Consider the following 26712-nt stretch of genomic DNA (forward strand, 5'->3'; position numbering starts at 1 on the left):
TGTAAACAGGATCATCAGGCAGGTTCGTTATCGGTGTTTTATTTGTCTTTAATATAAAAGTTACAGGTCTGAAATGTTCGCAGGAAGATGCCACCATGGGGGTCAGTGGTAAATCTATAATACAACGGAACTGCTTGGGGGGAGAGGCCTGGGAGCGGGGCAGGGGGCTGGTGACTGGGGCATCGCTTCTCCCCACTCCCTGCCCTGTGTGGAGAGGGGACTCAGACTCTTCCCTCTCCCCAAAAAGAGGTGATGGCCTTAAGGATGGTGCCTGCAAAAAGGGAATACACTCATGGCCAGTCTTGCACCAGGGTGTTCTGGGTTTCTGCTCCCCAGGGACTGCTCCTGGAGGAGTGAGGGGGTTCTCTGGTCAGCAAACCTGGAGCTCCTCCAGGCAAGGGGATCTTCCTCTAGGGTCCCTCCAGCCCTGTGAGCCTGGCCTGAGGGTGGGACACTGCTCGGCTGGGGATGACAGCAGAGGAAGGCATGAAGGGGGAGGAAAGTTGGGGGCCCATCCCACTGCCCGAGGTGCTGTGGCCACTGAGACCTCCCATCCCCATGCCATGGGCTGAGCCTCTGGCTCTGGGGGCTTGGCAGAGGGCCAGACCTCCTCTGGTGCTAAGTGGGTTCAAGTGCAGGGAAGAACCTGGAAATGGCTCCTGCTGGTGGCGATCACAGAATCACAGAATATACTGACTTGAAAGGGACCCATCAGGGTCACAAGTCCAGCTCCTGGCCCTGCACAGGACAACCCAAAAATCCCACCATGAGTGCTGTCCCAATGCTTCTTGATCTCAGACAGGCTTGGTGCTGCCCTGGGGAGCCTGTCCACGGTGCCCCACCACCCTCTAGGGGGAGAACTTTTTCCTGATTTCCAACCTAAACCTTCCCTGACACAGCTCCAGCCGCTCCCTCGAGTGCTGTCACTGGCCACAAGTGAAGAGATCTGCACCTGCCCCTGGTGAGGCTGCTGAAGACCACAATGTCTCCCCTCAGTCTCCTCCAGGCTGAACAAACCAAGTGTCCTCAGCCACTCCTCACAAGGCCCCTCCAGACCCTTCCCCATCCTTATGGCCTCCTTTGGACACTAATAGCTTAATATCTTTTTGATATTGTGATGCCCAAATTTAGTGTTGTCAATAGAGTTCCTTAGTATCCCTTCCACTCCTGTGTCCAGGTTGTTAATGAAGATGTTGAAGAGCACAGGGCCAAGGGTGGAGCCCTGTGGAACCCCAGTCACTGCCATTTTTGGGGTGTCCTGTGTCCCAAGGTGAAGCCACTTGCTCACCCCTCACATAACACGGTCACTCAGCTGGATGAAAACAAGCTGTGACAGGGCTGTGACTCCACAGCTCCCACCACACACAGCCAGGACAGCCTGGCCCCTGCACCCAAGGGCTGCTCAGAGCCACCAGGGTGAGGCCCACACCACATCCTGGGTGTATTCATCACCCTTTTCACCACCTCACCATGCTGGGCTTTTAAAAGATTGTATTTACAAAGGAAACATGGACATTGCTTTCTGGGAAGCCTTTGGGGATTGCAAAGCCTTGGCTGGACAGAACACACAGCTCCAATGCCCTCAGTGCCATAAAAATAAACCACTTTTGCAGTGTTCTGGCTCGGACACTGTCGTTCAGCAGGAAAGATTCCTGCTCCTCCTGCTCTGGGGCTGCACAGAACTGTGTTGGACCCCACACTCCCCTCCCCCAGAAGATGCCCTTGTGGGCAGGGGTCTCCCTGTGCTTGGCCACTGTGTGAGTCTTGTGCCTAAGTCTTCAGGGAAATAACCAAGCTGGGTAAAACCCTGGGCTGTCACTCCCTCCTGAGAGCCAGGCAGAGCTGGCCAAGGCTTTGCAATCTGTTTGGAGAAGGAAAGGAGTGCAGCTCTGATTCACCCAGAACAAACAGAGGATTTAGCAGGCACAGAGCTGCCATTGAGGAATAAGTTAAGGATGCTCTGTGAAACTCCACATCTGTATTCCTTGGGAGCTGCTGCCTTAAACCTGCAGGACTTTGACAGAACCCTGTAAAAACCTGTGACCATGTGACAGGGAGTTGAGGAGGGGCTTGCAAGGCTGCTGAAACCTGCAGGACACATTCACACCCACAATCCAACTGCAGAACATTGGAGAGGACAGAGAGGAGGGATGTGAAATGGCCTGGCTGGGGCTGTGCTGGGTGGGACACAGAGGGGGGACGGAGGGGCTGAATAAGGCACACTGAACAGATTTGGGTTAACACTGTGTGTGTGGGAAATGACATCCCTGCCTCACCTTTCCATGCTGGGCTGTCCCTGCCCTGCTGGCACCAGCACAGCAGGACTGGGGACAGGGACCTGCTGGGGGTCCTGCCAAAGTGCAGCTCTCAAAGCACAGCCCTGAGGGTCCCAATGAGGACCCTAGAGAAAAACATTTGGCAACAGAGAGAGGAGTGGGTGGGAGGACAGGGTGGCTCAGCTGGGCACAGGGCTCCTTCCTGGTTCCCACTTCCAGCCCAGAAATGGATTCACTGCCTTCTTCACGAGGCTCCTGCCCCTGCTCTGCAGCCAGCGCCCACCTGGCTGCCCCGAGCCTCCTTTATCCAGCACTTGGAACAACATTGTCACCGGTTGTGGATTTTATACAGACTGGTTTGCACTTTTTTTTTTTTTTCCTATAAACTCATCAGTATTCAGACATGCATCAAAAATCCCCCAGGGGTTCTAAACACTAGGTATGTACAGTCCGTATTCTACAGCATTTCCTGTGCAAAAGCTAAGTACCATCGCTAAGAGACACGGGGTCACGGACAGGTGACCCCAGTACCTGGGCAGTCCATGTTTCCAGGTTCGGAGGGATTTACCGTTGCTTAAATAACGAGATCTGAGAGGAGGAGGGGGGTGTGATGACTGGAGAGGGCGGGTCCCTGCCCACATTTTCAGTGCCTCTTCCGTATCTCCGGCCGGTGCCTTCCTCCCGCGAGGAAGGCGCCAGAGATCTGGGGTGAGCCGAGACCCCTGTAAACACAAGCAGCTCTCTGAAAGCAGAGCTCCTCCGGCAGGCAGCAGGAGATGCTCCCAATCCTCACGGACACGTTTGGGAAGGTGGCATTGCAGGGAGACTCCAACCCTTGGCTTCCAGGGCTGCTGCTGCCCGAGGCCGCTCCGGAGATGAGTCAGTGAGTGCTGAGCTCCTGCTGCCCCTGCCCTGCGGATGGGAACAAGAGGCAGGGCACACCTGGATGCAAGGGGCCAGCAAACCAGCAACACGCTTGCGTGGGACACTCCTTCCGCACAGCTCTGTCCCCGGGGTTAAAGCTGGTTCGTGGCACAGAGGGACGGGAGGAGGAGGAGGGCGAGTGCAGCGAGCACCGGCCGATCTCTGCCCTCGGTGCGGCGCCTCCGCGCCCGGCATCGCCACCCCCAGGGATGGCTGCCAGCTGGGAGGGAGGGTGTGTCATCCAGTGACAGGTACAAACATTGAACTCCAGTCTCATAGCTGCCCTCGGCGCCTCTGCGGAGCGATTCTCCTCGCACAACCCCTCCTCCTCCTCCTAGGTTTTCTCTTCCCGATCTGTTTTCCGCCTCGTGATGTTCCGCGGTTTGATTTTCAGGGACAGTTCCCACAGGGCCTCCTCAGCCAGGTGGTCGCTGAAGTCGTTGAAGAATGACACTATGTCGTCGTTCCTTTTGATGTCGTAATGTCTGGAAAACCACAGAGGAGGTGCAGTTAAACAGGGGTTACCTGGGGTCCTCTCCTGGCTTTGGGCCAGCCCTGTCCTGCTCTGAGGACACCCAGCACTGAGTGAGGGCTGTGCCCAGTGCTCATCACACCTAGCACCTAGCACACAGAAATCAGCAGTTACATCTGCTTTCTCTGCTGCATGACAGCACTGAAGAAAAACCCTGAATATCACAGAGAACACGGGAACCAGCAACAGCAAAACCTGAAGGCAAAACTTGTCCTGATCTCAAAACTACTATCAGAAAAATGTCCTCACAATGTTTGTCTAACCTAGAAGGGGACTGATTACAGCCCTGTTGCTCTCAGCTCTCCTTCCATCTCCCTTCCCCTTTAAACTCCCTTCTCCTTGCACAGGAGCTTCCATGTCCAAGCCCCTGCCCCAATCCCCACCGTGGTGCCCCAAAGCCACCTCTGAGCCCCATGCTGCACTTACACTTGCTGGAAGCACCTCATGCTGTCCAGGATGTTAAACTGCTGCCAGCGCTTGGAAAAGTTCACTTTGCTGTCAATGTAATCAGGGTTTCCCAGATGGACAAAGGTCAGGTCCTGCAGAATCAGGCCTCTGAAAGAGGGAAAGGGGCAGCGGGCCAAGGGAGAAGACAAACAGACGCAGAGGTCAGTCACACAGGGCAGGGTGGCCAGCCAAAAAGGCAGCCCAACAAAATCCAACAGCCTCCCACTGCCACCAGAATGGCCACCTTATCCAGAGGGAAACACTCCCCAGCAGCAGACCCAAAGGCTGTTTATTTCCCAGCTGCCCACCCTGCCCCAGACAAATCACTCCAGAGAGGGCCGTGGGCTGATGTGGCACGGTGCTGCCTTAGCCCAGATGTTGGGCAAAAAGGCAAGGGCTGAGCTCAGCAGCAGCTGCTGAGAGATCCTTGAAGGAGGCGTTTCAATGTGCAGAAGCAGTGGCAGAGGAAGGAGGGGAGTGGGCACTCACAGGTAGGGGATGCAGGGCGGCTCCACGTCGGCCAGGGCCGCTCGGTAGGCGCGGAAGGACGAGGAGCTGTCGATCAGGGTGCAGTACTCAGCCAGGCCCTGCAGGACACAAATCCTCTGGTCACACCCTTGCTGCAAACCCATTTTCTTTGTCACCTCCCCGCAGACGGCCACACAGAGCAGGGAGTTAATGCCATCATCCTGCAAAAGCCTCCAGCTGATTTACTCAGCCCGACCCTGGGCTGTTCACATGGAACATTGCTGCCTTCAGCCTCCCCAAGCCTTGGGCTGCAGGAGGAGGAGAAGGATGTGGCTCTTCTCCCCTGTGTCTCTGCTGGCACTCCTGCAGCTGTCAGAATGCCCAGCCACACTGCAGGCTTTCAGCACTGTGGCATTTTACCCACTGGAGGGGAGTTATCCACCATCCCTGCACCCTGGGACCCTGCTGAGATGTAAAACCACTCAGCTGTTTCACAACTTATCCTTGTAACTTATCCTTCCCCCAAAGATCACAGGCTCCACTGCTCCTCACCTCTGAGGTTTGCTTCTGCCACTCCAGCCTTCGGATGGGTGCAGAATCCAGTGCAGAAAGAATGGCCAGATAGGAATTAAAATTATTCAGCTTTCGTAAGTGCTGTGAAGAGGGAGAATATTCCAGTTACTTGAGAGCTCTGAAAAGCCTTCTAGCATCCAACAGCTCTACCAAGCAGAGGGCCCCACTCCCCTGCTCCTTTAAAAGCAGTGTTGACAGGAAAAACCAAGCTGGTACCTTCATAATCTTTATAAATTTAAGGAGCAGCCTCTCTCGGTCCTGGGCTTTCTCTTGTAGCATAATTATTGAACGGACCCTGGAAGAAGAGACAGGATAAAAGATAAACCTACTTAAGAAGAGATCAGATTTCCTCTTGTTTCATTAAGAAAACTAATCACTAAATAGGGATGGGCCAATACTAAAAAGTTCACAATACCTCCAACTTAAATGGAGCACTCTAATCCACAGCAAAGACAGGATAATTTCACAGAGTGCATTTATTTGCAAGGGGAATGTTTGAAGGGCTCAGTGATACTGATAATTAATTCCTCAGGATTACAAGGCTCCCCCTAACCCTCCTGATTTTATGTCTGCTGTGCTCTGGGGTCTTAGATGAGTGCTCTGCATCTCCTTCCTAGCCAAAAATATACATTATCCCATTTGTAACAAAGGAACCCAAGTCTATGAGGAATACTTGGAACATTTGCAAGGCATTGGAGGTTAGGCACAGTTCAGTGCCATGGCTGTTCTGAGCTCCTTACCAGTAGGACATGTTATTAAAGTGCTCTGTGAACTGTGTCAGGTTGGGACTCTTCTCTTCATTTTGTTCCTTTGCCCAAAGCAAAACTTCTGGGATCTGCCGAGAAAGGAGAGCAGAGGGGTGGGAAAATACCACACATTAAAATGGGATTTCTACCCCCAAGATTCCCAGTTGCAGCCTTTGCTCACAGCCACTTGCTGGCACAAGATCAGCTGTGTCCTGCAATCCAGCAGGTGTCTGGGAGAGCTGGCAGAGAATACCAGACATTGCAGAAGGTCCAAAACCCTCCCACTGCCCTCAGCCCATCCTCATCTCTGTACCTCGATTTTATAGAAGAGTTCAGCATCCAGCAGGGTCAGCTGCTCGGCTATTTCATGACTGTGGAAATCATGCAGCGTCCCTGGCCTGTGGAAAACAATGAAGTACAAAGGCTCAGATAATGTGACCTGTTTTTTTTTTTAATCTTTCTTGTATTTTGAACTGAGGAAACTCTTGTGTTCCCAGGGAAGGGATGCCCTGGCTCTCAGAGGACCCAGATATAAGGTTGTGTGTCCCTTCCCTCACCTGGCTGCCACCCCTCTGGCTGCGAGGGGTTTGATGGAGTTGGCGTAGCTCAGCATCTTCTTCTGATCCACTTTATCCAGGATGTTCTTGCGCAGCACTCTGGCCAGGCTCAGCTCCCCGCTGCACACCAGCCGGAACACCAGGTCCATCAGCAGCTTGAGGATTTCCTCTGTCAATTCCACTAAGCTGAGAGGAAGATGGAAAATACAGCCAAGGCATCAGAGCTATGACACTGAGCTATGGGGTTTGTATCTGTACAAAGTCTCATTGCTCTTTCCCACAAGCAGAATTGGGTTACTGAAATTCCTCTTCTTCCCAGCTCCTCTTTTCCCAGAGATTCTCCTTTACTTGTTATTTTAAAAGCACTGACCCAATTAGGATGCACAGGAAGAATCGGGTCTTCCAACACCAGAGTTCAGCACTACAGGTGTCTCACTGGTCAGGGGATTTCAGCTGTCATTATAGATGGGCTTAAAAAAATACATCTTCCCTAAACCCCCCATTTTCTCAGCTGCCAGATTTCTGTGAGTTACTGACCCTGCATCCCAAAATGAAGAAGGCAACTCACCACAGCTCATCCACCACTCGCACCAGCACGAAGAAGGTGTTCTTACTGACTCGCTTCTTGAACGTGTCTGGGAAGTGGCAGAACTTCTCATATGTTGGTTGCAAATTAAAGAATCAACTCAGTGTAGCCAGACCAGCATCAGTGCAATTCCCAACTGCCTCGGGGAATCATAAAATCATGGAATGGTTTGGGGTGGAAGGGACCTTAATAATCATCCAGGTCCATTCCCTACTATGCAGGGATACCTTCCACTGCCCCAGGTTGCTCAGAGCCCCATCCAGCCTTGCCTTGGACACTTCCAGGGATGGAGCAGCCACATCAGAACACCACATTGTTCTATCCTGATGGAAACTGGTGTTCTATTTCCAGGAGATAAGGGACACTAAGGTCTAAGAAGCACTAAACTGACACCAGCTGCTGGTAGCAGGGGGTGTGAAGAGGTACTTCCACCTCACAGAACTGAGAGCAGGTGTACCCTGAAATTGTTCTCTCTAAGGTGGAATTTAATGAGCAGCAATTCCCTACCCTGATCTCCCCCACTGGTCTGTGACATCTGATCTCAACAGATCACAGATGTCACCTCCACCTTCCTGGCTGCCCAATCTGCTGCAAGGAGGACAGTGACAGGGGCGACAGCACAGGTTGAAAAACCTTCTGCCAGGTGGACAAAGGGACAGAGCACAAGGTTATCAGTAAGGCAGCACTGGCAGTGGCCTGCAGGGATACCCCAGCTGGGACTGTCACCGTGCTGTGTCCTTGGCTGCTGATCCCAGCTGCAGCAGTGGCTCTGCTGCAGATGGCACTGACGAGCTGCAGCAGGACGTGGTGACGTCAGGCTCCCTCTGACATGGGTGCACAGAGCCATAGGGCCTGGGCACCCAGGGACACAGACCCTGCCCCACTCTGCTGCCAGGGAACAGAGCCAAGGGCAAGGAATGGCAGCAGGGCGCTCAGGGAGAGGCCTTCTCCATCCTCTGCCAGGAATGCTCACCCTGCCCATCAGGGCCCTGCCTCGTCAGCAGCTACAAGCTCAGCTCAGGACTGGGAGGCCAAGAGCACAGCATCTTCAGGGCTGAGTTTATTGCAGTAAGAGAGAGAAAGTCTGGATGGTTTAATCATCTCCAATATTAAACTACACCTGCTCACACAGGCAATGCCCATGGCCCCTCTGGAAGGCAGAAGGGTCTCTACTCTACAAGTGAGATGTCTCAAATAAAAGACCAGGTCCCCAATGACACAAAAACCCTGAATTTCTCTTCTAGCCTGCCAGGACTCTCAGGAGACAACTCTCAGGTCCAGTAACCACTATGACTGGACCTGCCCTGCAGCAATTCCCATTGGAGAGAGTGGAAGTGAAGGAATTCATGCCTGGGACGCCATCAGGGCCAGCACATCCCTGACCATGCTGCCAGCAGGCTTTTGACAAAAAAACTTGCCACCAGCTCCCTCCACGATGACTGTCCAGCTCTGATTCCTGGAGGGAATGAACTGCCACTCATAAAGGATATCTGTACTGCAGCTTCTTGATGAGCTCTTCAGGGGTAATAAATGTCCTGTATGTAGTCAGAAAGGCTTCACAGTACAGCACCAGATCTAGGCAAAAAAGCAAGAAAGCCTCAGTCAACCCTGCTTTCAGAAAAAGCAGCTTTTTGTAAGGTTGAATCCAGATGTACAGAGCAGGACATGGACACACATTTTGGCGTGAGTGAACTTCCCAGAAACGCTGTGCTGTTGGTGCTCACCAGCAGATGGACCCTTTGACACAAGAGCAGCAGTGACACTGCCCTGTCCCCACCGGCCTGGCCCTGGCTCCCACTTGGGCTTAAAAGGGTCAGTGAAAAACACCTGCTTGTGGGACAGAAGCTATCAATAATGTGTCAAGGAAAAATGTAGTTTAGACCTTGGGGATGCTTTAAAAAGATGAACTGACGGCAAGAGGTGATGCCTGCTCTGTCTGTGGTGCTCAGGCAGGTCACTCTGCCCTCCCAATGAGGAACACACATGTCTCAACACATGTTGTGGTGCTGCAGATTCTCTGCCCTTGCTGAATTCCAGGAAATCCATCCCAGGACAGTGTCAATAGAAGATTATTTCCAGCCAAAAGAAAAGCAAATTGCACTGCAGAAACTGATGCTGCCCCACAGAGACGTGGTGGATGCAGTCAGCCTGTGCTAATTCATCTGCAGGACAAGGCGCTGTAGGGCTGGAATTGCACAGGCTTTGGGCATTATCATGGGCACACAGGATGGAATTTGAAGAAGCACGAATTGCAAACAGGAATGCAGATGTCAGGTCAAGACTGCAGAACACTTGCAGTCCCAATGCCAGGTCACTGTGGACAGCAGTGCCAAAATGGGAACATTAGGCATTATTCCCAGTATGGAGCAGGGTGTGCAGTGGATGGCACCCTGCCCCTGCCAGGAGCACTGCTCCAGGGGCAGACAGGGAGGAAGAGCTCCTGTTGTGCCTGCCCAGGCTGGGCTGTACATGCAGAGCCTGTTCCAGCCAGGACAGGCATCACCCCACATCCATGTGCTGTAAGAGCCAGGCACTGCTGGGAGGGGGGAAGGAGCAGGGCACAGAGGGAGAGCTGTGCCTCTCTACCTGCAGTGTTTCTTTTGGCAGGAACCTCATCTTCCTCCTGCTCTTAAATCAGGGAGTGCTGCTGCCTCTGGGATAACAGAGGCTGGGTGGTCACACCAGGGGTGAGCCCCAGGCTTTGTCCAGCTCTAATCCAGCAAGTGTGTGTGGCTGTGAGCACTTCACTGACCACGGATTTTATTCCTGAACACCACAGGTCTCTCTTTATTCCTTATGCCATTTAGCTCTTTCACAAAACTCAAATGGACAAGAAGCATCATGCAACAGGGCGTGGAGTTAACATTTATTCCGGGTTCCCATCTGCCCAAAAGGCAACGTGAGGTAATACAGCTGGTCTGCTCTGGCACTTGAAGCTGCCAAGAAATTCATCTTTAAAGGAAAGCCTCTTAACTCTACCCCTCTGTGCCGTTTGGCTGATTGATTTACAAGCCCTGAATTCTTCTCATTGTAAGCTTAATTCATTAACCCTCTCAGTCACCCAAGCAGTGGGTTAGCATAGCACACATTCCTCTGTGCTCCCTTCAGCTCCGTGCCTTGGCAGCGCCTGCGGGGCCGAGCTCAGGCACTGGGAGCTGTCCCCTGCACCCAGCCCTCCACAGCTGCACCACTGGGCACATAAAATCCTGCTCCAGCTTCTCCCAGCCCTGAAAGGTTCCCCACAGCTCTCACCCCACTGCCTGCAGAACCCTCAGAGTCCAGGAACTGGAGGTGCAGCACTCACCCCCTTTTCCGTCTTTCAACAGAAACAGTAGGGAAGTTCTTTGTTGTGATGCTTGTTCCAGAGAATAGAGCAGAGTTTCTCTATACTATTTTCAGCATATTTATAAGGGGTATTTCCACCATCTCATTTAGACTGTTTTCTATAATATACATTTCCAGCCTTGGCGCAGTCAACTGTCTCCTCCTCTCTGGTGTGTTCCTAACTTTGGTCCTTTCTGCCTTTCTGGATTCCATGCCCAGTGCAGACTGGAAACACAGCTGTCAGGGGAAGGATTTTCTTGCAAGCTGAATGGTGCTGGTAAGTAATTGCAAACATCTTATGGTACAGTAAAACCCCTGTCATTTAAAAATGTACATGAAAGATATTTCCCCTTTGACTACCAACCTCTAAACTACGAGCGCTGAGTGATTCAGAGGGTTAGTGTTTTGCCTCCCAGGAGATAAGGAGATCAATCCTGGTTAAGGCCATCAGCACAAATGTGTTTGGCAGGTTCAAATCACTCTCTGGAAACACTGCAAAGGCTGTCTTTGCCACAGGCCTTGGAAAGGAGCTGCTTCATGTGTGTGGTGACTGGGTTTGGACAGATGAAGAGGGGTTTTAACAAATCTAGAGCTAAGGGTTATCAACCTCCCTTCTCCTCCCCCACATCTCTTCTTTGTACTGTGGATTCCCTCTCTGAACTGGTCTGGGTGGCTCCCAGGACACAAGTGGTACAGAGTGGGACAGGAGGTGGCACAGTAAATTGAATATACAGCGTGTCAGCAGAGCAGCACCTGAACATCCTCGCAGTGCCCAGGGGTACTGCATTAAACCCAAACCAACATCCCTTTTCTCCTACTTTGATGCAACAATCATTCCAGTAACTCCTGCATCACCACTCTCCTGAGATTCAAAGGACAAGGAGCACACTGGAAACAGGATCCATGCACAGCAGGCTGGTCACACCTGCTCTGACAGAAGGCAGTGGCCCAGCTCAGCAGGTACAAGGGCACAGCACTGTCACTGGAGTGCCTCATCTTCCAGACCCAGGCAAGGGCTGGGAGGAGTTAATCCCATCCCTGCTGCTAAATGGAACCACCAGGCGCTTATCCAGCTTACCTCCATCTCCCACAGATAAACACAACCCCCAGGCTCAGAGGATCCCTGCAGACCCTCCCCCAGCCCAGCTCTCTGTGGCCATGGGGCAAAGGACAAAGCTGTGCCAGGCTGTGCCCCCAGCCCTGCCCTGCTGCACCCCCTGTACCTTTCCTGTCGGTCTCCGTGGCGTGCACCAACAGAATGTCTCCAGATCCACCACGGACATCTGGCCCATCATCCCCCTGCAACGGGAACACAACCAGGTTAGGCAAGGCCCAAGTTCCCTTAGGCCTGGTTTAACATCACTGGGGTTCCAGCTCAGCAGCAACTGGCAGCTCACACCGTGTTCCTGGCACTGCTCGCAGCACAAGCTGGGACATGGACTTCAGTGCTGGGATAATCCTGGAATTTGAGCAGAGCATTTGGTGTCCCAGATGAGGAGCTGGGCTGATCCTTCCTCGGGGTGTCTGACTGCTTAAGGCCAGGTTGTGAAGCTCAGTGAAAGCTGAACCTTCTGCCCACAGGGGAATGAGCAGAAATGCCACAAACACTCCCAAGAAGACCATTAACAGGGCAGCAGCACTGTGTGAACCGTCTCAAAGTGCAGGAGCACGTAGCACAGTGGCTGTGGGGTGGGAGGTCATGCATTCAACTTGCATGTTCCTGGAACATCAAAACCCAGCGAGTTAATTCCCTAATCTGGAGCCATTTGGCCGGAGGTCACCTGAAACGATCCAATAACTGGCAGTAGAAAACAGCCCTGCTAATTGCTTGACCCCTCTCTAAAGAGAGTGCCTTACCACTCTCTAAAACACATCTTTCTTCTAGCTACTGCATTTCACAACTTAAAATATGCAAAACTGATCCACCACTCAGCCAGCAGTTCTCACACTGCAGGAAGCAGCTCGCAGTGACAGTTCTATACTACTTCAAACATGTAGATCACAAAGAAAAGAAAGAAAAAAAGACACTAAGACACAGATCTGCTAGTCCCAAATGTTCAGAAATCACTGATTTTTAAATGTATTTTAAAGGAGACAATCCATCAGAGGAGGCTGCAGTTGTGTCTGGCTTCCCTTAGGAATGTCTTTATCATTTCAACATTTCAGCAAAACAGTGAAACAATCATGGATCACAGCCATGGAGCAGCTCTAAGATGTGAATTTTTCAGGTGACCCTCTGGCAAGACTCATGAAATACTACTTAGAGAACAAGCAAAAGCTACCCACTCTCTCTTGCACATCTCAGCTGACCAGAGAACACTCCTAAAGTGCCAGTAAATGATCCATTCTCTCTGTTTTTCAGCCAAGGCCCCTGACAGTCTGAAAGCTTCAAAAGCCTGCATGTTCCCTCCAGCTGCATGTCAAAGACAGCGTGGCTCAAGAGCATAGTGAGCAAAGCTGGCTGGGAGTGCACCCAAGGCTAGACACAAAGCTATTTCTCTACCACAGAAACAATTCCTTTGGCTGCTTTTCCACATCAGTAACATCATGTCCTGCTCATTCACCTGCTGAACCTGCTGTCAGAGACAAAGGCCAGCACCATCACCCACACTGGGATTTATTGTGCTCAGGCTCTCAGAAGATTCCTTTCAGACTGTCAGAGGCTGAAGAGGTGGGAAGGGGCAGACTGGGAAAAGGGCACAGGATGTGCTGGTTTTTAGGGAGACATCTCACCTTTTGTTAAAACCTCACTCACTGCTGGTGCTTCCTGCCTGTACCAGCATCTCATACTTTAACAGCAGCCTTCACACACACCCCACTTCTGCTGCAACCTAGTTCTTCCTATCAAATAAAGGCTGATGCCTTGTTTGTGCACACAGAGAATCAGATTTCAACTCAGAGTAAACCAAAGAGTATGAAAACAAACCCTGAATGCACCTACCTCTTGCTTCAGTGTTAACCTGGACATGATTTCACTGTGGTCAATAAGGGACAGCTCATCCACCTCTTCCTCCAGCTGTGATGACTCCAAAGTATCTGGTGACTGTGACTGCCTATGGAAAAAAAAAAAGGGAAATAACCTTCATCAAATGACAGTAAGTACACAGACACTCTGGAGGTAAATCTTTTGCAAACAAGCTCGAATGTCTGGCTCTAACTCTGTTGCTTTGTGCATCTCTTGAAAAAGAGAAAGATAAACCTTTAGGACCTGAACACTTGTCTGTCTGCATTTCTGGCAGACAGGATTTTACTATAAGTACACACTTCCACGTCTCCTTAATCCACCAAATTTTTAGTGCACACAAATCTAAGCCCTTCCTCAAGTGTACAGAGACTGAGCACACTCTGCACATACACATCTTAGTTAGTTCATGACCCTCTGTGCTGAGACAAGGGGAGATGACAGGCTCTTGTTCTGCAGGAAAATAGAGCAGAAAATCATGACCATTTTTTTTGGTGTACATCCCCCTCTAGAATTCCTCCCCCCAAAGGCTGGCACTCCTGTGCCAGGACATGTCCTCTCTGTGACTGTATTTCTAAAAAAGAAAAAAATAAAGTACTTCTGTTTCTCATAGCCTTCCCCAGGCACAGGCCAAAATCCCATGCACCAGTCAGTACTCTGGGCAGATAGTGAGCTTTGCAGAGCACTCTTGTGTTGTCTCCTTCACTGCAGGGATTAAAACCCTCAAACCAACTGCAGGAAAATGGGGGAGGGAAGTTGACTGTCACACACGAATCAATGCTGTTCTCTATTTTTGCTTTAGAAATGCAATTGCAGAGCAATCTCGAGCAGCAGGGAAGCACTCACTCCACTCCTCCTGAAGCCCATCTGTTACAGCTTGCACCTCTTCATTTACATAGGCAAATGACAGCTAAGAGCATTAGAAGGGATATAAAACCTCCTGCTCCAGGGCCTCAGCCAGCCTCTAACTAGCAGGGTTAGGAAGAAATTTCCCTCTGGAAGACTATTCCAAACAGCAATACAGACTCTTTTCACACTTTTCCCTGGAAGCAGCCAGTGTCAGTGACAGCACTGCCACTGAGATGGACTGAGGATGGCTAACACAGGCTGCATTAACCCCCACGGGCTCCTTGACTTCAGCAAGGATAATCTTGCCAGGATCCTCCTCGTTCAGCAGGATCCCACCACGCACTGGCTGTGCAAAAAAAGTGAGCTTAGAAGTTTAGACAACACGGAGGAGGTTTAGGGCAGACCAGGCAGCTCCAAGGATGGTTTGGCAGAGGGGATGTTGGGGCTCTGCACCCTTTGAGCCTGGAAGGAGGACACCAGGGGACCAAGGCTCACCTTTCAGCACCGTCTTTGCCCTCCTTCCCCATGGCAGTGCTGTTCAAAGCCGAGTCTTTGGAGTGGCCGTCTTTGACAGGGGGAGATTCCTGCCAAGAGAAAGGAGTTTTTCATCATTACACGAGGTCCTTGAGCCCAGCCACCCTTGCATTTACAGTCTGCCTGCCTCTAAATGGCCCTTTACTGTAAATTCCTACAGAGCGGTTAAAGATTGATGCAAGTTAATGCCAAATGCCAGGAAAACACAGAAGTTAATCAGACAGGAAATTTGGGACCATCTCTGGAGACTAGTGTAATTAGCACTGTTTGCTTTTAACATTGTGAAATGATGCTGAAAGTTACAACACAAGTCAGCTGTTGTCTTGGATTTTAACCCTCTCATGACCTTTTATTTTTCCTCCAGCCCTTCCTGTTGAAATACACTTTGCCTCCTGCTTTAATCCAAACAGACACAATCAGCTCTAAGCTCTCCAGTTTCAGTTCCCCTCCTGACCACAGCTCCCCTGCCCCAGGGGATGGATGCCCACTGCTTTCCTACCTCCCTTCTCTCCCATCAGAAGAGGTTTTGCAACGATGCAACATTTCCACTCCACAACTCAGGGCTGTGGAAATGAGGCTAATGCAGAAAAGCAGAACCAGCTGAACCCGCGGCACGGAACAGCAGGTAGAGAGCTCAGAGCAAAGATACAGCATTTTAAATTAGCCATTTATTCAGGAGACAAATAGCCATGAACAGCAAATGGGAATATTAATCCAACAGTGTCGGAGTTCAGAATTACTTAACATCATGCAGAGTGAAGCTTGGAAATGCAACCTAGTGAACAAACTGAAACCACCTCCATGCTATCCACTCAGCATGGAAACACCCTGCTGAGCCTGGGTTTCTTGGTGCCTGCAGGGTTTTTCCAGACTCTATCTGGAAAGCCCTTTGCTTCAAAGTTGAGAACCTGCTCACAGCTGCCCAAAAGGGTGGGCCTGCCCAGATGTGTCTCCTGAGGGGAAGTGATGGGAGCACTATCTCTTGGTGTATTTAACACCACCATGAATAAAGGTCTCGGAGACATCCTGCAGGAGATGTGCCTTCCAAGAGGAGGGCAGGCAAAAGGATCACCACGGACTTCTGCCAGTTTCCTATGACCCAACAGGAAGATGGGACCTCCCTGGAATGGAAAACGCCCTGGCTCCTCTAGGAAATATCTAAGATACAAGGCTTGAGTAAAGGAGGAAACAGCGTGTGTGAGTACAATGCTAAATCAATCATTTACTTTGCAACCAAACAGTGAAGGAGAAAAACAAATATTTAGTGCAGAAGGCTTTCTGTAATAAAATAGGGAAGGCAAAGCAGTTACAAGAAAAGATGTGGCCCCAGGATGGCAGAGGGTGCAGCTCTCTGGAAGGGAACCTCACGCAAGCAGCTCCAAACAGCCAGCAAAGCGCAGAGGAAACAGCGTGGCAGGAGAAGCCATCCTCTTGCCAGGGCTCAGTGTGACCCCAAAAGCATCTCCTGCTCTGCACCTGCACCAAGAGAGCCCCCAAACCTGCAGCCAGCAGTGGGCAAGCAGAGGAGCAGGGGCAGCAGGACAGACAGGGAGCTCCAGGGTGTGCAGAAGAGGCCGGTGCCAAGCGCGTGAGGTCGGCATGCACCAGGCAGCCCCAGCCTCTTTGGGCTCTTACTTACTCCTTCAGAGCGAGGGAGTTCCCCGTTGCTCTGGCCAGAGGAATACAGATTGACATATTCACCCTCACCAGCCTCCTCACTGGCGTTTTCACTCTGAGGGAGACAGGATGAAAGGAAATCCGTGACGGTGCTCCCCACCAGCGCTTCATGGCAGAGAGAACCTGGGAGCAGAACTGCCCTCGGCAGCTGCTGTCAGCTCCCTCGGAGCTGCTCCCTGTCTCTGTGGCCAACAGCAGCCACTGAGGCTGCACCATCCTGAGGGTCATTATTTCTGGCTCTGGAGGACTATCCTGAAGGCCCTGGGCAGCAGCAGGCACTGCTTTGCAAGAGCTGTGGACTCCAGGTGAGACTGCCGAGGTGCAGCAGGCGGATTTCAAGGTGCTGGAAGTGGAATGTTCTGAGCTGGACACAGAGCTCCTGCCCTACCCTACTCCTGCTGAGTGCAAACCAGCCCTGCAGCCCCACAGGCACCAAAGTGTCCCCCAAATTAGGCTACAAGCATGGACTAGACCCATCACGCCAGAATAAACCAAACTCGAGGCCTTCTGGGATATAACAGGGACCCAGTGCAAGGAAGATGCAAAGCAAGGTCACGTCCAAAGCGTGAAAAGCTGCACATTTACTCTGTAATCAGTGACCCTCTTCCAAACTTGGCAGAGAGGCAGCACTAGCATGCCCTGTGCTGACAGCTCTAATCCCATCAACTCTCGGCTTCGCAGCAGACCAAAGAGGAACTGTCTTGAAAATGAGGTGTTCAAAAAAGTATCTGTAATGGACAGACCTGCTCAGTGATGTGCAAAGTGATCTGGGACCTCAAACTAGCAGAGTGGGAACAGCGTTAGCCTAACTTCACCAACATGACAACCTGCCACCAAGCACACAGCTGGGGCTGAAGGAAAATGGGAAGAGCAGGAGCCTGGAGAGAACAATAGATTTTATGCACAGGAGAGACAGAGCTGGACTGTACCCACTGCTCCTGGTGACTTAGGAGGGTGCAGGTGGCAACTGCAGGATGTGAACTGCTGTTAGGAGCCTGCATTTAGTAACTACCAAGCTCACAAAACACTCCTTTACCTCCCTCAGCTTTGCCTTACAATTGCAGGAAGCTACAGCCAACTCTCTCCTTCACCAGCATTTGACATCTTGTGTATCCTACAAACCTCTAATATTTTCTAAAACCTGTTGAGGTTGTCCATTTCTTTCTGGCTATTTTCCTATGAAACTTCCTCTCTGCAATTCACTAGACTAAACCACAGTTTAGCATGTATTAATACAAGACACATTTTCTTAAAAGAAACCAAAAAGAAAGCCAACAACAACAACAAAAAAACCCCAACAAATAAAGGCAGCCTTGCGTGAAGGCGCGTTATCATCTCTTTGGATGGTCTCACCGAAGGCGTCTGGAGAGAATCAGTGAAAGAGGTTTCAGAAGGAAGGCAGACAGGAGCATTCCCGTTAAAGCTGCTCTCCTGAGAAGAGGAGTTTGGCACATCCACAGTGCTGGGTGACTGGCTGGCTGCAGCGGGCACCTCGGGGCTCTGGGATGGATGGACGGGCGGGAAAGGCGGGGTGGAGCAGGAGGAGGAGGTAGAAGAGAGGAAAGGAGGTATGGAGACTTGGTTGTGAGGCACAAAGTCCTGGGAGTAGGACCTAAACACAGATTTGTACTGCGGGACGCAGAGACACAACACAAAAACAAGGAAGATGGGGAAAGGAAAGAGACAGACAAAAGAAAAAGTAATTAGATTGGCAGCAGCGTAGCAGTGACAGCACAAGGCATTTCTAACACAGGCAGCACTGTTTTACCATCCACACACTAGAGCAGGATTTGCTACCTGGGAAACATCAGCAGGCTTTTCCTGGAGAAGCGTTTTCTTGCACCACCAGCAGCCTGGCTGCTCACTTCACAGAGAGAAAGTGAACAGCAAGGTGTGACCTGCAGGTATCCACCCTTTGCTAGGCAGGAGAAAACCTGGATATCTCAGAACTGCTAATGCAGTGACCCTGAGAAACACCTGAGTGGAGGAAAGGATGTGAAGGCACACAGAAAGCACAACTCTGAGCATGCTGGAAATATCTACATAGAGAAAACTACTTCAACTGCTTATTGCTTTTCTGGGATTTTCCACAGGATCCAAATTTAAGATGTTTTTTGCTCCAGCTCTGTAATTTAACAGCTACTGTGTCAAGTCTGTTCCAGAACACACAGCTCCCAGGGAGGAGTGGCTGGATACTGCCTTCAAAGTTACACTGAAGGATAAAGGAGATTATGCTGCTACTCCTTCCCGTTCGTGGAAAAACAGGGAGCAAAAATGGTAATTGCCCTCCGGAGTGATGAATTCCTTATCAAACCGATCCTTTAATGCAGTGCCTTGAAGAGTCAGCTGAAGAGATGAAAAGAGATCATCTGCGTAAAGCTTTATTTCACTATCTCTCCTAATCATCAGATTACTGTTCAGATAATATTAAACAGGGTGCAGTGGGAATATATTGTGCCAAGAAAAACAAGAGCAACCCTCTTTCTTTTAACATCTGGTGCTAGTAAGATTTGCCATCGGGGTAAGTCCAAAACAAAGCTGACAAGCATTAAAAAAAAAAAAAAAAAAAAAAAAAAAAAAAAAAAAAAAAAAAAAAATATGCTAAATCTGCTGGAGAGGAGTTTATTTTAAAACCTGCAAAGCTGGTCATAGTCAAGTGGAGTGAAAGAAGAATCACATCATCCAAAAAAACCCAGGCTGGAACGCAGTTGTGGTGCTGCTCCATTGAGGGATGTGCTGCAGAAGGACGGTGCAGTACAGAGCTCTCAAGAAGCACCGGCACAACTTGCTCAAACCAGGCTGAAAAGTGACACCACCTTGATGTAAAAAGAAAGGGAATCAAAGGCAGGAATTGAAGAATTGAGACTACATTTTCTCAGGGGAGTTGAGCGGGTAAGAAAAAGCAAAGCACAGTCCATCACCTGAGCCCCAGCAGCAGCACCCGGCTCAGCAGCGGTATTTTTGTTTCTACCCAGGAAAGATGCGGGCTTAAAAATCTAAACTGAGAACAGCCTCAGGCCAGAAACCTGGTCAAAAAAGCTTTTCCACTACAAAGGAAAGGAAATGCAAAGGTCAATGACTAGACTTTACCTTCCATCACCTTAATCCTTTAGTGGCTGTGCCTTGTGTGGAGTCCAGCAGTGCTCTGGGTTTATTCTCAGGGCCCAAAACAAATTGCAGGCCACAATACAGAGGAGAGGAGGGGGATGCTTTGGAAAGAAGAGCTTAAAAGACTACCGAAAAAAATAATTAAAATGCAAATCCCCACCATGTGCCTGTGGCTAAAAGGAGACTGGCTCTAGGACAGGCTCCTCTCTCTTCCTGCCCGTTCCTTTCCGGATGAGCAGCGCTGGCTCCAGGGACACTGTCAGCTTTTGGAGCTGCCTCAGTAACAATGACAAGTCTAATCTCTGTATTTACTTTCTGCCTGGATAAATGCTCTACATTTATTCATTTTCACTTGCACGGCACAAACCACTAAATCCCTCCTAAGACGCCAGGCTCATGACATCATCTTGGCTCAGCAGATTCATTATGCCTGCCTGGTATTCCATGATCTCACTGGCATTAATACACCAACCATCACCCCAAGTCCCAGCCTAGACCCCAAAACCACTGCTCCACGGCTCAAGAAGGCACTCAAAAAAACCCTGCTGTGCTGATAACAAGATTCTATGCTCCTGCAGAGGAAATAATTAGCTCCAGCAGAAGCTCTGTGCCAGCTCCCCATCGCTGGGCTTCCTGCACCCACATGACGCGGGCGGCACACGCTGTCCTTCACTTTGTAGTTGATGGACATCTTCCACCCAGGAGGTCCAAGGGGTTTTGTCCCTGACCTGCTGAACCCAGAGGAAAAGCCAGGCTTTTGCAAGGCAGCAGCGGAGCTCACGCAGGGCAGGAGTGAAAGGAAACGACTGTCCTCAGCCAAGTCACTCTGGGACAAGCAGAGCCCTGCGTGAGGCGCTGGCAGGGTTAGCTCAGGGCAGACTCTGCTTCCCTGCCTGCAGCCTGGACCAGCAGCTCAGAGAGATGAGTTACTGCTGCTGGGGCAGGAACATTTGCACAGCTCCTGCCTCCAGGAGTTTCACACGCATTAATCCTAATTTGAAGGCAATTTAGACCTAAATATAACAACTTCGCGGAAATTTTAGAAGTTTGAGAGCAAATAAGTCAGTATTGACAATCATTGTATGTTTCTCTCTACCTGGTCTCATAATACACCTTCAGAATAACTTCTTGGCATGAGACGTGTTGAAAATGCCAGTTTAAGGCCCAGGTACCGACGAAAATGCATTAATCTTCATTATGTGATCCGTGAACAATCATTTAAGGATGCAGACAGGCTCTCAGCATGCTGGTAACAAAGGGAACAGTGCAGAGAAGCCTTTGGTGTCCTGGTATTAATTAGTCAGCCTGCTCTCAGCTTCCAACCTTGTTGTAAAGTTGCATCTTGTAGAAAGGGAGCCAGGGAGCCCCCTCCTTCCTCCGGAGCCTGCAAGCAGCTCTGGAATTCCAGTTATGCAGCCGTGCTGGGACAAAAGCCAAGAGTGAGGCATACTTTTCAAAGGGAAAAAAAACCCACCCTGCAGTGGAGATGATGTCCATATGGCACCCATTCCTGCTGCTCCCAGTCTGACCCAGCCCAGCCAGCAGCTGCCCCAGGAATTGCAGCAATGGCTTCCACGGGATCTGGGTGTTGTCCATCTCCTGGAAGCCTTGTCATCCTCTAAGATAAATACTTTTTTGGGGAGGGGACAGTCCATTCAATACAACTGTCATAAGGAAACAAGCCATCCTTTAGTGTTCCCCCCAAGAGACAACAGTTTATCTTGGAAACGAATCAGTGCTGGTTTTAATCAGCTTCTCGGAGGTTTCCTGCAGGGTCAGTAAGGCCTCACGGACACAACCTCTTACTCCATGGCTTTGCTTAAAGTGAAGTATTTCCAAATTATTTCTGGGAAAGCTACAAAACAGGGTGCAACTGGAATCTTTGGGAAAGAATGCTGTCCTGTACCCAAACTCTGGCCACACTGCCAGCTCCCAGGGCCAGGAGAGGGGCTCCCAGCATGAACGACCCTGAGCTGACAGCAAAGAGATGAGACAGGGAGGAGAGAGCTCCCTCTCCTCTCACCAGTGCAGTGGTTTTTAAAAAAACCTCTCTGCCACTTGGGAAGCGCTTGCACAAAGCAAGCTTTGAGCTGGGAGCAGTCTAGTCTCCTGGGAACAGCAGGAAGCAAACCGCCTGGCCCTGAACATTTACCACACACCGTGACACACAGAGGTCTCCCAGAGACAGCATCTTTCAACCTTTTCAATTTGCTGCCTTTGATTTTTTGCAATGGTGAATATTTCAGAGCAGCTTTCCATCATTAGAAGCCTTGTTCCAGGATGTCCCAAAGGTCAGTGACATTCTGGCTGTTTATTTGGATTCGATGGCAGGAGATAAGCACTCTAATAGAAAACTTATTTCAGGAGTGATGCTTCTTCACACTCACTAGGCATGGCTGACCACAGCTAACAGAGACAGGGATATATATATATATATATATGCAGAGAGTCAGTGGTTGCAAGTTACAGCAGTCTCCAGCCCAAATCCAAAGTTGAATTCAATTATATGGCTTACAGAGCATCTGCAGCATCAGCAGACACAGTCTTTACCTTTTAAGCACAGCCTTCTCAGTAACCCTATGGACTTCTGCCAAATTAATCTGCCATGCTGCCAGACACTCCCAGATCAGGTAGAGCATCAGACTCCCAAAGTATGAAGCTATCAGAGGAAAAGGATCAATCTTTTAGATCTCCTCTGCTAATGCTATTAAGGGAACTACGTGGGCAACATGCCAGAACTGGATGCCCAAACTGTAACAGTACAGAACTATGTTCACAAAATACTGGGTGTTGCAAAGTCGTTAGACCCTAAGAATAAAATTGCACAGACAACTACTGGAAAAGACTTCCTATCTCATGACACAATGCTGGGCTTCCAGGTACTTTTGCTAATGAGGAAGGAAATGCTCCTGCAATGAATGGCTGGAAACACAAGCTGCCAACAGAATGGCTTCAAGAACTGCCACAGGAAGGGCAGCAACTCCTCAGGCTGGAATGTTTCTCAGCAAGGCCTCTGACCTGGCTGCAGAGCTGATTTCCCTGGTTTTAACTGATGGTTAGCACAGTAAAGGGATGGATGGGGCTTGTTGTGTCTCCTGGCTTCTGCACGAGAAAACACAAAATCCAAACTTTTCCTCGTGGAGGAGAGATCCCTGTACATCTTTGCAACAAAACAAGGGGCAGCAGGGGAAGAAAACATTTGTAAGATTTATTACCGGGCTGTCATGCATCCCTCACTGGAAAATATCAGAATTCAATTCAGTTGCACCTACAGCATCAACTCTTTAGCTTGTGGACAAAGCCCCCAGATCAAGATGGCAGATCTGGAAAAAACAGAATCTGGAGACCAAGACAAGACTTCTAAAAAATCAGTCACATGAAAAACATGGGGTGTGAGGCCTATGAAGTCAACATGGGACTGGTTAGAAAGACCTACAGAGACCTGCAGTGTTCCAACTGCAAGGAAAATGTATAAACCCCCAGAGGAAGTGGTTTTCAGCAGCAGGATCCAGTGATGCCAGCAGCCAACAGCACTATTAATACCAGTGTCCAGCCCTGCAGTGGGCAGTGGAAATGAACACAAACAAAGAAGGAATGCTAAACAGGAAAGGCAAAACAATACCTAAGTCAGAGCAGCTGGTTAAAGGGATGCAAATCTTTTCAATCCCCCTTCCCTCTGCTCCAAATTAAGGAACCAAAACCTGAGGACAGAAACGAGCAAAACGAGCAAACACATCCTGACATCCCAGCCGTGGTTTGACTGAGGCTCCCAGCATATGAATGAAAACAGCTCAGTCCCTGCTGAGGGCCAGAGCCTGGTGTGTGCTGCAGGCTGGAAGTGAGCTCCAGGAATGGGAACAAGGCAGGGAGAACATGGGGAGCACATGTCTGCGTTGTGCACGCCTCTAATCACTGATCTGACGCTCCTCTTCCTGAACAGACGTTAGCACACACTCAAGAAAGTAAAACAGTTGCTGTGAATTTTCTGTGTGCACTTGCTCAATTTGTTCAAGAATGGTGAGAACAAGTGAGAACAGAAGCCCTGAACTGGAGCTTTCATAAGGAAATCACTTGCGCCTTCTGCTGGAATCTGACAGCCAATTGGTTTCTGGAAAATTCCTGGAAATGTTTCTTAATTAAAAAGAAAACATAAGAAAAAACCCCACATTTTGAGAGAGGCAACTTATTTCTCCACAGTCAAGGACGCAGCCAAATTTCCACTAATGGCACCTACGTGCCTTGGAGATACAACCATTCCTTGTTTCAGTGAGGAAAAGCTCCCACAAGACTTTCTGCAGCCCTTGGTTGGAAAATGTGTGGATGGGCAGCAGTGGAGCTTGTCCTGGATGATTTCCTCTGTCAGTGCAGAGTTCTCCAGCTGCCAGGAAGTAACGAGATTTCAAGATCTGATTATTCCTGCTGCTCGGATACCTGCCCACCCATTTCCAGGCAAACAGCACAAGGATTGATTAAACCAAGGGACAGCGGCTCTGTGCTCACAAGGAGGAGGGAGGTGATCAGCTGGGGAGAAACTACTGCCAGCCATAATCAAGGACAATGCCTTCTTGTTGCAAACCTCCTTTCTCACTGCTGAGAACTTTCAAAAGAGGTAGGAATCCCTTGAATGATTCTTGCCAGTACAATCCAGTTGTCCCCCCAGTGTGGGATGTAATGGCCCAGCTGTCCATGGGATGGGGAACATGATGCAGTTCCTTAAAACACCAGCCCACACCACCAACACAACCCCAGCTGGCACAGAGGCCAGACACGAGTCAGACTCGTTTAAAAAACAGCTCCACTTGCCAAACCTATGAGGTCTGATCCAGTTGCTCAAGATCTGCCTCTATCCAGTAAAAGCTATTACCTCTGACACAATTTCCTGCAAAGGAGGGAAAAGCACAATTAGTGGGCTGACAGAGCAGCAGTGGCAGCTGGGCTGCAACAGCCCCTGCAGTGCTGACTGGAGGGAAAGGAGTCAGGGCTCTCGAAAAATTCATCCATTAAAAATTAAAAGATGCTCTGAACAACTTCACCTCTTTTCTGCTGTCTGAAAACAGCCTTGTTAAGCTGTGTAAATCAGGAGTAAGGCACTAATCCTTCACCTGGAGCACAGAGCTGAGGGGATAACAAGCAGAACATGGTGCAGGCTCAGCCTCCCTGCTGCTGGCAGGGGAACAGATGGGGACAGGGACAGGTCCTCCCTGGGAGTGACTCCTGTGTCCTCCCAGGCCAGTCTCCAGGGAAGGAATAAACCACAGGACACTTTCTGAAAACTGGCTACACTTGCAGGGGCCCTGCTGACACTGGGTCAGTTGACAGCCATCGAGTTTAGCAGCTCAGACTCCCTGGTATTGATCCAAGGAGGTTTTTGCTCCCCGTGCAGAATGAATAACCATTTATGTAGGTGACATATAATTTTAGAAGATCTGATAGCCACTGCTGCTATCTGCATACCCAAGAGGCCAACTGCTCAACTGGCAGTGTCTGAAAGGTGTGCTCTCCCTGGCACTGAGTCCCTCTCCGGGGCTGGTGGCAGCTAATGCTGATTTTTGCCAGGTTTATTGCTCACTGGAGTTCACTAGAGGCTCACTTGAGGGGCCTTTCTCTAGAGAGAGAGGAGAAATGAAGACAAGAGAATATGAGGAGCATCCCAAAGTGCTGCTGGTGCAGCTTGTGGCATCCCTTGAGAGAAACCTCCTGGAGCAGATTTTGCAGGAGGGGCTCTGGTCCTTGCAGTGCTGATGGAGGGTGTCACCCTGGGAGGGATCCAGACCTCCACAGCTGTTTCACATCTCTGTCTTATTGGGGATAGGGGAAATGGGATAAACCACGGTTACGGTATTACGTGGGTCAGCTATGATGCATGTAAGGACATTGGTATTTTGCAGCTCAAAGAGACATTTTCATAGTGAAAATCTCATTTTTGGCTGTGAAAAAATAGACCAGATAGAGTAATGAGAAACTATGAAATTATCCTACTTTAAAGGCACTAATGGAAAAAATCACCATTTTTAATTCAGCTTATTTCCTTTGTGCATTTGACAGTGCACTGTCTCACTGTTCCTCATGCTCCAGCCTTTTATTTTACCCCCCACCAAATCCTTGCAAAAATGAGTAAGGATTTTTTAATGAAGTTTTAACATTTCTTAAAATAATATATTCACAGTAATTTAGTCCAAAGTAAGATGAGAATGGGTCAGAGCAATTTAATAGGTAGTAACCATTTAATCCAACAAGGACACTTTTTTAAATCTAAGTGCCTATGTATTTTTAGAACATGATAGAATCATATTTATAGCCTCTCAATTAAATCAAAAATAGTCAAGTACTTTCATCCAGTCCTACAGTTCCATGTTTTGTTTGCAAAGACCACTACCAAGTAAGAGAGCTGTACAATTCAGGAACTTTTACTTCAAATCTTAGAACTGTTCACCACAAATTTATGCAAACACTAACCTTGCCACCCCTCAGCCTTTTCATCTGTGCAGCAAAGCTGTGATGCTGCTCTCTCTCTCACAAGTGGAAGCCAAAAGCTTTCATTCATGCCTTGTGAAGTAGGTCTACTTGTAAAGCACTTGAATACTTTCTTCTTCTTTGGACCAGTGATTATCACTAATTTTTAAAGAATGAGTAAGTGCTGAAATGGGAAGATAGCAGTGGCACAGTGGGAGGATACTGTTTTCAAACATTTAATATTAAACTAATTGAACACTTCTGAATCTTCTCAAGTCTCGTCTGATAATTTCTTCTCCAGAAGAAGCCTAATTTACTAAACATCCAGGTCACTGTCAAAAAATAGTGTATTCTCAGTTGTCATCACATGGCAATCAGAGCATAACCACACAGTTTTACATGCAAACGAGCCCCACATTGATGAGCTCGTGGAATCCCATGGTTGAGTTTAATTCCATTATATTAACACTTTGTTATTACTACCATTTAATTTAAGCAGCTGATCAGAGATTTAAGCAGTGCTCTAATACTATTCTGATTTAAATGACTTCCAGCTTCTCCTGCCGTTCTCTCTTCAGGCTGCTCACAAGTGCTGGAGGAGAGAAAACCCTGCTCATCCATCAGCAAATCATACAAGCAAACTGAGCTTGTTTGGGACCATGGAAACGTGAAGGGAAGCAGACAGGCAAAAATGAG

General features: G+C 49.5%; 1 protein-coding gene across 6 annotated transcripts in view; it reads right to left on the reverse strand.

Moving 5' to 3' along the window:
- Positions 1-23: 23 nt before the first annotated feature.
- RAPGEF1 (Rap guanine nucleotide exchange factor 1) overlaps positions 24-26712 on the reverse strand; it is an 84716-nt gene continuing 58027 nt past the window's right edge. For 2 of the 6 annotated variants that reach the window (XM_066332789.1, XM_066332788.1), the window contains exons 12-26: positions 17809-18084; positions 16418-16510; positions 14740-14828; positions 13375-13486; positions 11657-11732; positions 8596-8684; positions 7092-7180; positions 6524-6709; positions 6280-6364; positions 5961-6055; positions 5437-5515; positions 5200-5301; positions 4669-4766; positions 4159-4287; positions 24-3685 (exon numbers count right to left, since the gene is read on the reverse strand). In XM_066332789.1, the coding sequence (XP_066188886.1) occupies positions 3535-3685; positions 4159-4287; positions 4669-4766; positions 5200-5301; positions 5437-5515; positions 5961-6055; positions 6280-6364; positions 6524-6709; positions 7092-7180; positions 8596-8684; positions 11657-11732; positions 13375-13486; positions 14740-14828; positions 16418-16510; positions 17809-18084 (1749 nt within the window). In that variant the 3' untranslated portion in view covers positions 24-3534. The remainder of the gene's footprint in view (positions 3686-4158; positions 4288-4668; positions 4767-5199; positions 5302-5436; positions 5516-5960; positions 6056-6279; positions 6365-6523; positions 6710-7091; positions 7181-8595; positions 8685-11656; positions 11733-13374; positions 13487-14739; positions 14829-16417; positions 16511-17808; positions 18085-26712) is intronic. The other 4 variants (XM_066332791.1, XM_066332790.1, XM_066332792.1 and 1 more) reach the window with 3 other exon arrangements.

Source organism: Sylvia atricapilla, chromosome 19 (genome assembly GCF_009819655.1).
Source record: "Sylvia atricapilla isolate bSylAtr1 chromosome 19, bSylAtr1.pri, whole genome shotgun sequence".
NCBI classification, from domain to species: Eukaryota; Metazoa; Chordata; class Aves; order Passeriformes; family Sylviidae; genus Sylvia; species Sylvia atricapilla.